Genomic DNA, 11,770 nt, shown 5'->3' on the forward strand with positions numbered 1-11,770 from the left:
CTGACTCTGGTACTCTCTCTACTGGTGGGGAGCTGCCAATCCAATGTACATGGGTTTAATTGCAATGGAGAAATAGTCATGGAGAGATGTCCCTTAACTATAGCTCTATCAGAGGGTGTCTGTCTGTAGCCCCAATGTGGTGTGTCTGCATTGGTGAGTATCCTAGACACTGCCAACACCTCCTTCCTTCTCTTGATGGATTCTGTAGCCCTATGGTGGGGTGTCTGTAGCCCCATTGCAGGGTGTCTGTTTGTAGCTCCACCATGGGGTATCTGTGTCTGTAGCTCCATTGCAGGGTGTCTGTTTGGCTCCTGAGGGGGTCTCAGTTGGTTCTTTCTAACTAGTAGGAAGAGTCCTGGTTTGGGAGGCTTCTCCTCAATCAGGAAGATTTCAAGGAGGTTTCTCAGATGGAGAATAGGAGGATAGTTTGGAAGGGATAATCTTGAAGTTCTTGGCTAGGGATCTGGTTTGGAAGGCCTTCTGTCCATCTCATCTTTGTGTGTGTTTGTATATGTGAAAGGGATCTCAGAAGGGGTTGTTGGTGGAAGTCCAGTAGCCCTAACTCAGAGAACCCTCCTTATTTGTCTGGTTATATTTGATGAGCCCTAAAAAAGGCTCAACAGGCCTGTCTCTCAGGGTAACTATCTGCTCTTTGCCTTGCCCAGAGACGCCATTGTGAATTACATTTGCAGGTCATCTCTCCCCACCTGGAGTGGATCAAAGACAACAGGGACCAACAGGAAAAAAGTTTGAGCTTTGCCAGGCTGATATTGGGTGCTGAATGAGGGGACTAATGTCTGTTTTGTATGTGTATTTTGCTGGAATGGAAAATGTTAATTCAGTTCCCCATGCAGCCCATTGGGCAGCATCTTGCAAATTAAGAATATTGTCTATGGTTCCATAAAACAGGAAAGGGTGATTTCCTCTTTTAAAGTGGTGTGAACCCCACAGCTATAGCACAAGTGAGCAGGATCATCAGAAGCCACTCCATTCTTCTGGAAGCTGCAGAGAAAGGGAACCTGGAAACCTGATATCCCAGCAAAAAGGGTAAGAAATTCTTACTGGTCAAGTTTCTGGTCTCTGTCAGTCTTTCTCTGTCTTGGTAAATAGTAAACTATCTGTCTCATCTGCAAGGGTTTGATTAATAAAAAAAGGATTTGTGAGACTAATCTTAGGCTGTAGCATATCTGGTATAGTTTGTGCTAAGAATTTGTCTTTCTGTGTTCTGTAATGGAGAGAGGGGTATCACAGGATAGAACGTGGGTTTAGGACCTCTATAAGCCTGCTTTTCAAGCCAGCTCAGCAGGCTGGTCAGTTACAAACTTTGCTATGGGTCCCTGAAGCCAATACTGTATGAAATTTCTGTCTTGTTTTGTGTCCTTAAGAGCTCAACCTTGTGACCATGCGGGGATACATTCTTTTTGTTTCCAACATCCAGAGGACAGGAATTTGGGGGTTCATGTCATAGTCCTACAATTTTTTCCTGACCAGTTAAAAGCTTTGCAAGCTTGAAATTGGCTTCTGAGGCTGGGTGCAGTGGCTTATGCCTGTAATCCCAGTACTTTCGGAGGCTGAGGCAGGCAGATCATGAGGTCAGGAGATCGAGACCATCCTGGCTAACCCAGTGAAACCCCATCTCTACTAAAAATACAAAAAATTAGCCAGGCATGGTGGCAGGTGCCTGTAGTTCCAGCTACTTGGGAGGCTGAGGCAGGAGAATGGCATGAACCCAGGAGGCAGAGCTTGCAGTGAGCAGAGATCACACCACTGCACTCCAGCCTGGGCAACAGAGCCAGACTCTGTCTCAAAAAAAAAAAAAGAAAAAAAAGAAATTGGCTTCTGTAGGCTGTAGGCTTCTTCTGGGAAAAGCAATAGAAACTGCTCAATGCTGTATAGCTCAATAGCTAAGGCTTTATCTTTTGATAGTGGTAGCCTGGGTTCAATTGTTGGCTTCTGGAATGATTCCTTCCTGGTCTGTTATTTGTGTAACTTTGCCATTTAATAAGGTTTTTTTCCCCCATGGATAGCTTTTGATTTCCTCTGTTGAATTTTCTTTTCTCTGAACTACCTTGTAGAGATTCTAAATCTTGTAAAAAGAAACTGCCTACCATGTCTTTAAAGCACCTAGGAGGTTACCTTTGGCAAAGTTCAGAAATATTGGCTGCTTGGGTAATAAGAGATCTGAAAGGATTTTTTGAAAGAGCACTGTGGTTAAAAGTCAGCTTAATTAAAAGTGGATAAACAAGCTATAGACATATTTAAAAGGCCTTTATGTTTTTCTCTTCTTGGAACTTTTTTTTCTGGAAAAAGCTTTTTTCTTCTCAGTCAACTAAAATATTTTTCTCCATTTTTTTTTGTCTTGCCACTCTTAATGCACACACGAGGGTCCCTAAGATAATTTCTGGTAGCCTGGGACTTCTTGGGAAAAACAGAAGGTGCCACAGACCCCGTTTTGGAGAAAAGCTCTGTTTTCCTCATGAAACCCCAGGAATTAAAAGCAGATAGATCCCTCTCAAAAGGCTCTGTTCTGTTTCGTGTTGTGTTATCTGACAGTTTTGGGTTTTAGGGGTATTAGAAATTACTTTTCATTATGAAAGAGCTTGGTGTGTAATAACTAGGTAAGAAATATACCTTAGGGGATGGCTAATAGTAGTTGTGGAGGAACACTTGACTCTGCACACCTGGATCAGAGAGGCATGCTCTTGGCTACCTGGAAGATATGGAAACATCCCCAAACCCCACTGAGAAATGAGACTCTCATGGGGGATGGTCTGATTATAAAATGGGCTGATTGGCTGGGTTGCCTTGCAATGAAATGCACAGTCGGTAAAAGCACTGCACTGTCTTCTCCCAAAGTATTTCCCTCCTCTTAGGGATCTGATCCAGGATCCAGTATAAAATGGCACCCCTAATTTTGGGGATCTGTCTTTACCTTCAGCTGTGATTAGGCCCTAGAAATGCATGCTTTCCTGGCCCTTTTCCTCTAAGGGCTCTACCCTGAAGCCAGTAATCCAATTAAGAAACTGACAAATGAAAAATCTTCCAAGTGCTGAATCTTCTGTTTGTCTGTATTTATATGTTTTTTTGTGTGTGTGTGATATTTATATGTAAAAGGGCTCTGATTAATTAGCTTAGAAAAATAAGAGCTTAATATTTTGTCAGAAAAATAGAAACTTTAATGACTTTTTGTTCACATGTCTTTAGTAATCTTTTGGAAATAAAGACAGTTTTTTTTTTCTTTTGAGACGGCGTCTTGCTCTGTCACCAGACTGGAGTGCAGTGGCGCAATCTCAGCTCACTGCAACTGCTGCATTCTGGGTTCAAGCAATTCTCCTGCCTCAGCATCCTGAGTAGCTGGGACTACAGGCACACGCCACCATGCCCAGCTAATTTTTGTATTTTTAGTAGAGATGGAGTTTCACCATGTTGGCCAGGATGGTCTCAATCTCTTGACCTCATGATCTGCCCTCCTTGGCCTCCCAAAGTGCTGGGACTACAGGCATGAGCCACCATATCTGGGAATAAAGACAGTTTTAAAGATTATTGGTAAAACAAAATGTCTTGAAAATGTAGACATTTGGTCTAAATTAAGGCCAGATACCAGATCTGCTAAATGCCTTAAGGTCAAAGTGTTTCCTTGACCTTTGAAAATCATTCAATTTACCTACTTTGGAGCATTAGATTATAGATGAGGCTTGGGGACACATGAAGAGCCTTGCCCTTAGGTATGCAGAAAAGAATTAGATCTTATATTCACTTCTATCTGATGTTCTAGGCTCCACCCCAGTACATAATTAAAATTGCTTACTTATCAGGTTTTTCACTAAAAAACAAAAGTAGCAAAGAGTTAACATTGGAACATGAAGTTGAGATTACTGGAGAAACAGTTTGACATACAAGGTGTGTAGGGAATGTGTTTTTGGTAAAAGTTTATAAGAAGACATAAGACTATGGCTTTTGTTAAAGGGAATGTAATTTTTTCTAGTTTAGAGGGGTTTTTAAAGATTGTCTTAAACTAAAAGAGTAATAAGACAAAACTGAAAGTTTAAGCAAAGTGAAAAGGTTTTGTAAAGGGTTAATCTTATAAAAAATTCTGTGGGTATAAACAAGTTGGCTAAGACTTAAAAGAAATTATTTAGCTTTTTCCAATAGGTTAGAACATTAAAATCATACTGATGTGGGGCCAGAATCTGGGCGCATGTGTCCAAATAACAGGGTTTTCTTAGAAAATTGATGTGCTGTTTGATGGAAAATTGTGAAGGGTTCTAAAAAGTTTATAAAAATCTTATCTTATGGTCAAACTAATTAAAACTAGATAGCAATATAAAATTTTATTTTAAAAAACAAACTTTAACATTAAAGATGCACTAATGCAAACATGAAATTTGGTTTTCTCTTTTGAAGACAATTTTTATGTAATGTTAAAAGGTAATGAAAGAGTTTTGTTTTCTCCTTTGAGTAAATGGCAGGAAAAAAAAGGAGGAGAGAGAGGAGACAGATTCAGTTGGCCTTATGCTATCTTTGTTGGGTTTTGTTTGGAAAACTAAGCCCCTCTATCAGAGTAAAGGATACAATTGGAGAAACTGGTCATTTTACCAAGGCTTTGACTGGAATGGCATGCTTCTTGTAAAGAATCAAAGTTGACTTATGGAGCCAATTAAAACCCTTTGGGGAATCTGGCCTCATACCTTGTCCACACAGAGTCCCTGTACAAGGTTCCTGACCTGTGTTAAGTAAAGAATGTCACTTTCTAACAGGCCCAGGAACCCTGAGTTATCTCAAGGAGAGGACTTTGCTCAACTCATAGGTATTTGAGAGTACAAACCCATGGCTGGGCTCGGCTTTTAAAAAGCCTTATCTGAGATTCTTCATGGAACAGAGTTTCATCAAAGCCAATTAAAAAAAGCCTAAGTGAAAAATAGTTATTCTTGCTGCACTTTATGCAAATAATCAGGCCAAGTACAGTGAGACTAAAGTTTGTTTTGTAAACTGTAAGTCAGTTCTATCATAATTTGTTTTTAATAAAAATAGGGACTGGAGAGAGAAAAATTATGCTTCAAAAGAAAAACTATATTACACTTTTGTTAGCTGTTCTTGATTTTTTTTCCTGCAGGTTAGACTAAATTCTAAATTATTTGTGGGTTAGAAGGTCCCAAACAAATGTTTTCAAATCTTTGCTTTTAAAATTGGGAATTGTACTCCTCATCCTAGGACTCATTATTTACCTTATAGCATGCTGTTCATTTAAATACTATACTAAAACTATAGATGAGAGAACTAATATTTTTGCCACGCAAGCCTTGGAAGCCCATCCAGGCCTGCATGAATACACTCAGCTGCAAAGCAGTTCCACTCTTCTCACCTTGGGGTTCACTCCCATTCTCATTATGTCCCGTCAGCAGGAAGAAGCTGGAGTGATAGATGGCCTTTTCCCATCTTCATAGCCTACACCTTAAGATTACGGTGTTATAAAACCCAAAGGGAGGGATTGAAACCGCCTTTGCAAATTTATGACTGAGACAGTGAAAGAGATCTAACTTAACGGACTCCATCTTGCTTCTAACCTCCAAGCTGTCCTTGTGCATTCCTGGGCATAGGTTGAACTAACTTTGGGAGAAACTTAGCTTGTAGTTTATAGTTTAAACAAAGACAGTCTTTCCCAAAGCAGACCTCCTTCTTGCCTGGGGACTAGATTAACATTAGCCACAGGATTAGAAATTGTGGTTTAATAGTCATGCTGCTGGAGGCCACAAGATTCCGACCCTCCCTAAACTGCTCCTAAGATCAGTGCTTGAGATATTTTGCAGACCTGGCACTTGATGGATCAGCTGTCACCACCCAGATTGATAAACTGGCTCATCTGATCTTGTGGTCCCCATTCAGGAAGTGACTCAGCACAAGAAGGCAGCTTTGACTCCCTGTGAATTCAGCCCTGACCAGTCAGCACTCTTGGCTCACTGGCTCCCCTCAACCCACCAAGTTATCCTTAAAAACTCTGCTCCCCGAATGCTCAAGGAGACTAATTTGAGTAGTAATAAAACTCTGGCCTCCCTCAAAAAACAAAAAACAAAAACAACCAAAACTAAGTATCTCGACAACATTTTGTAGGAAAAACACTTGCACAACCAGCAGAATGCAGAAAAATTTGTCAAATCCCAAAGCATAGATGTTTATATTACAGAATTAACAAACTTATTTCTCATTGGTGAAAATGTGTTGATTGTAATGGTTCCTGTTTTGATTAATAAAGATGTGTTTGAGCCTAGTTATAATGATTTAAAATTCATGGTCTAATACCACAATTACTTTTACACCAATGGAATACTAATACACTTGGCTGTATTGTAGAGTATTAATAGATAATCAGTTGCTGCCACCTGCTGAAGGAATGAAGAACGAGCTGACTACAGGTCCCATCTAAGGACTAAAGGTATAAAGCAAGTCAATTTTTTGTGTTAACCCCAAACACTTTAATCATATAAACAGAAGATTTACATGGGGCCTTTTACCTCAGTCACTATGGTGGAGAGGAAAGAGCTTCTGTCGTACACCCAGCCATCCACACAGGGCTCTGTGTCTGGCTCATTTGTGTTGGGGAAGGTCCCATTCAGGTGAAGGAGCTGCCACTGGGGATGGATAAAGCGCTGACACTTCTGTGGCCTCAGGTTTGAGTCCAGTGGGATGGAGATTCTCAGGAGGTCATCCTTGCTGAGGGTCCCAGTATCATTGTCAGACACAGTGTCATTGTCCAGGAGGGAGACCCAGCAGCGATGACCAGGGGTGAATGCAGTGAAGTTCTCCAACACAATATTAGGGAACAGCAGGATGTTGGTGATGCAAAAGAAAGCCATCAGACAAATCTGGAATCTCCCCATGCCACCCACTTGATCCAGGAGCACATCAAAGCCCATTGAGACTGAACAGGTGATCCCCAAGACGAAGCACAATGACTTTATGAAGATACGTTCAGAGGGAGAAAATGTCCCCTTTCACAAAGTTACCATAGTGCCATGTGGATCCTGACACTGCGTTCTTCTCGGTGGGCCCTGCACTGAGTGGTGTGACACCACTGCAGAAGAGCAGTGGAAGGACTTTCCCCCAGTCCTTTAAGTTTAGGCAGCCAGATAGTTTCAGAAGTCACAGATACAATTATTTGGCAAAGAGACTGCTAGCTGTTGACAACTGAATCTTCTTCAAAGACTACTCTGTGAAAGATCCTGGTCTCTGAGTTTCCTGATAAGTCAACGGTGGATTTTTGGTGGATGCAGTCACCACGTGACCTAAAATACGCCTGTTCAATAGTCTGCCATTCTTCTCAGAAAAGGGATATTAGAAAATCCAAAGTGAATTGCTTTATGATGTTCTTGTACAAAGATCAGAGAGCAGGGCTTTTTCTTGACTAGGACTGAATTTTACTAAAAGTTAATAAAAACTATCCTTAGTTAAAGGAAAGTGGAATGTGGGGTTTAAACATTGAATTTTGCTAACTGTAGTTGTGCTTCAGTTCAAGTCATACTAATGACAGGGCTTTAAAGATTTTTAAAATAGGGAAACTAGGATAAGAAATAAAGAGAAAGGAAATAGTGCTTTTATGTATTATAGTAGTGTATTTCACCAGATTTATTGATTCATTCAAATATCATTTTGGGCTTTCTGGTACTATTGCTGTAAATAAAGCAATGTTAACTTACATATATTTATTTATAAGTTTAAAATAAAATTTGAGCTCAATGTCTCATATAAGTGATAGGTTTGTAAATAATTGTACTGTAATGTCATCATATAACTATAAGGAAGATACACAGTGTGCTATGGAAGATTAAAGAGAAACTGTTTAATGATACCTGGATAGCTGCCATGGAGCAGGGGAGTCATCCCTCTACAAATTAACTTTACCTACTCTTTTTTTTTTTTGAGACAAAGTCTCACTCTGTCACCAGGCTGGAGTGCAGCAGTGGGATCTTGGCTCACTGCAGCCTTGACCTCCTGGGTTCAATCGATTCTCATATCTCAGCCTCCCAAGTAGCTGGGATTACAGGCATTCACCCACATGACCGGCTAAGTTTTGCATTTTTTTTGGAGAAGGAGTTTCATCATATTGGCCATGCTGGTCTCAAACTCCTGGCCTCATGTGATCTGCCCACCTCAGTCTCCCAAAGTGCTGGGATTACAGGCATGAGCCACCATGCCCAGCCAACTTGACCTACTCTTGTGGGAAGATTCTTGAGATAATGAAGCAGTGGATGAGGGACTGCAAGAGTCAATTTTTAAATGAGGGAATAATAAGTACACAATTACAGTTAAAGGTGTGGCATAATTGTGTACCTACAAGGATATTCAAAAGCCAGCAGCTATATAGCATGCAGGGATATAATGGGAAAAGAGAGATTGATTAAAAAGAAACCCAAAGAAACAAACAAAATCTCTAGAATTTATTCTGCCTACAAGAAGTTCTTGTTTTTGAATTTCAAACTGATCACCAGTGAAACATCTTAAGATGCAGATTCCTGGATGGGTGCAGTGGCTCACACCTATAATCCCAGCTACTCCGGAGGCTGAGGCAGGAGAGCCACTTGAACCCAGGAGCGAAGGTTGCAGTGAGCTGAGATTGTGCCACTGCACTCCAGCCTAGGTGACACGGAAAGACTCTGTCTCAAAAAAAAAAAAAAAAAAAAAAGCAGATTCCTGTCCAGCCTTCAGAGATTCTCTGCTCAGGAAATGACTTTCATGGATCTATTCCAAAGAGGAAATCTAATACATCACAGGGTTTTGTTGTAAATTGTTAGAAATGTTTTAGTTCACTAGGGCTGCGTAACAAAATACCACAGACTTAACAGAAGGTGACTTAACAGAAGTTTATTTTCTCACAGTTCTGAAGGCTGAAAATCTTAGATTAAGGTTTCAACAGATTTGATTTCCTCTGAGCCTCTCTCTTTGGTTTCTCGATAGCTGCCTTCTCGCCGTGTCCTCACATGTTCTTTCATTTATGCATGTGCATATCTGGTGTTTCTTCCTCTTCTTGTAAGGACACTAGTCATATTGGATCAGGGCCCCACCCTATGGGCCTCATTTTAACCTATCCCCAAATATGGTTATATTTTGAGGTATTAGGGGTTGGGACTTTGACATAGGAATTTTGGGAGTGGGAGACACAATTCACCCCATAATGGGGTTAGACAATCACAATTATATTTTACTAAAGTTACTGACACAGTGTAAAAATAGTAAGAAGTGAACGTTCCAGCAAGGCAAACCATTCAGAACCACAAGAATAAAATGATGTAAGTAATGACTACAGCTGCGAATTCACTGAGTATTCATTATGAGTTGATTCTGTTGTAAGCACTTTTAATGTTTTCCTTATTTTAGTTCTTACACTTGTTATCTACATTTTACCCCTGAGAAAACAAAGTCCTAGAAACATTAAATAACTTGCCAAAGGATATACAGAGTGTAAGTGGTAGAGCCAAAATATGGACCATGGTAGTCTAACTCTAAAGAAAAATCTCTTACTCACTTTAATAAATGACTTATTTTCATCTCGTAAATTAAATGATTGTTTTTATGCTGAGAAACAATGATGGCATATCTAGAGTCAAGACAGCTGGAAGAGAAGAAGCTTAAACCATTGTGCCCCATCCCCCAAATCTCCCATGAAACACAGAAAATTTAAAGGATAGGAAATTAGTAAGTACCATGGTGACCAAGTATAGACACAAAAAGGAATGAGAATGAATGTTCCATAGGTCAAAATAGTGATGTATCTCTAGAGTAATGAGGAAGTAAAGAAGCATGCAGAGAAAAAAGCATTAGTAAGGATAATAATGATCACTAGCAATATACTGGCATTTCCTATGTGCCAGACACTGGGCTGGGTGATTCCTGTGCATGTTATTTATTCCTCACAACAACCCTGTGAGATGGGTATTACCCTCCTTGGTTTACATGTAACATGGACAAGTGTTGTAATATGCCCCTTTAAGTTGACTGGGATAGTAAGATGTGAACACTGTATAAAGCCTAACAAAATCTGGCAGGAAGTCCAGTGTTGGGTACACAATGGAGGATCAGGCTGGTGGCAATTAGGAAACTATGGGTAATGATACAAACACCCACCTGTAAAATTCTCATTCCACCCTCATGGCACCCAGGCTTCTTCTGTTTCACAGATTCTATAATCATTTGGACAAAAGAAGCCCAGGTACTGTAATGTCAGCATGAGAAGTTTACGTCTTATTCAAATGGAAGAGAGGTGAAGTCTACTCACTCTTGCTGAGGTCGAATTCCCGTTATGCACCACCACTGCTATCTCTCTGTTTTATGTGCCTATAGGCTCTTATGTTCATCTATTTATCTCTCATTTCCTTCCAGCATTATTGATTGTTTTGCTGGCTTTATATAGTTTCTTTAGGACACTTACATTGACTTGCTACTGTGCTCAGTTCTTTCCTTTGATCTCACTGATACCTTTCAATATTACATGACAGCAAGGCTAGTTTTAACATCCATGTTTTCTTAGTGGAAACAAACTGTATACTGAAGGACATGGGAAGCTTTGGTAAGGCAATACTACTGTAAAAACTGAGGCCTCCCCAACAAGCTTGCATAGAAAGATGCACTAGGTAGAGCTGCCCTCATCTCTGAATACACCTGCCAGTAAATCAATGGAATCAGAACCTTACCTATCTTTTGGGGAAGCAAGGAAAGCCAAGACACAGGCAAAATAATTCTGTAGTGTGAGGTAAGCTCCATTAAGAAATCACCAAACTCCTGACATACAAACAGACAGTGATGTCTCTCAATTTGAAAAGCAGAAACCAAAATAAACTTTGATGAATCCATTTTCTCCTTAAGCTACTGCTCTATTACCTGATATTATTGACAGCAAATCTTTTCTCATTTTCTTCCCTTCCATTTATATTTTAACTCAATCCTATCAGGCATTTATCACCCAATTTCTTCTTAGTAAGCAAGGTCTTAATGTTTTCCATATTATTAGATCCAAATGTTTATGTGTTGCAGTTGATAAATTCTTCTTCCTGGAAACATTTTTCTCCTTTGGCCTCCTAGATTTCTACTCTATTTTTATTTTACTAATTCATTCCAGGCTCTAGTTTCTCAGTCTTCTGTGCTGAGTCTTCAAACATTGGAGTTTTGGAGGGCTAAGTTCTTTAACAATTTCTCTTGTTTACATGTACTCATTTCCTTAATTTATTTTCTAATGCTTCTATCTTAGTCAGTTGCATGTTGCTATAAAGGAATACCTGAGGCTATGTAATTTGTAAAGAAAAGGGGCTTATTTGGCTCATGGTTCTGCAGATTTTATAAGAATTGTGGCATCAGCATCTACATCAAGTGTGGGCTTCAGGCTGTTTCCACTGCAGAAGGTGAAGGGAAGTCAGGGTACTGCGGAGATCACATGGCAAGAGAGGTAGCAAGAGGGCAGTTGGAGAGGAGCTAGACATTTTTGAATAGCCAGTTCTTAAGGGAACTAATAGATTGATAACTCACCCACCTTCAAGAGACATCATTAATCTATTCATGAGAGATCTGCCTCTATTACCCAAATACCTCCCGGTGGGCTCACCTCCGATAATTGGGGTCAAATTTCAACATGAGATTTGGAGGGACAAACATCCAAACTATAACAAACTCTTAGATTTTTATCTGCAGCAAACTACTCCCCTAAACTCCAAGTTTTAAAAATTGCTTTACCTTCAAATGATGTCCAGAATCTGACTTCTCCTAACTACCAGCCTACTACCTCCCA

General features: G+C 40.0%; 1 protein-coding gene across 1 annotated transcript in view; it reads right to left on the reverse strand.

Moving 5' to 3' along the window:
• Positions 1–7,352, reverse strand: part of SLC22A24 (solute carrier family 22 member 24) — a 62,605-nt gene extending 55,253 nt beyond the window's left edge. The window contains exon 1 of the mRNA XM_032151845.1: positions 6,510–7,352. Within this exon, the coding sequence (XP_032007736.1) occupies positions 6,510–6,911 (402 nt within the window). The 5' untranslated portion in view covers positions 6,912–7,352. The remainder of the gene's footprint in view (positions 1–6,509) is intronic.
• Between the last annotated feature and the right edge of the window lie 4,418 nt (positions 7,353–11,770).

The sequence above is a fragment of the Hylobates moloch genome, unplaced genomic scaffold (genome assembly GCF_009828535.3).
Source record: "Hylobates moloch isolate HMO894 unplaced genomic scaffold, HMol_V3 SCAFFOLD_5, whole genome shotgun sequence".
NCBI lineage: Eukaryota > Metazoa > Chordata > Mammalia > Primates > Hylobatidae > Hylobates > Hylobates moloch.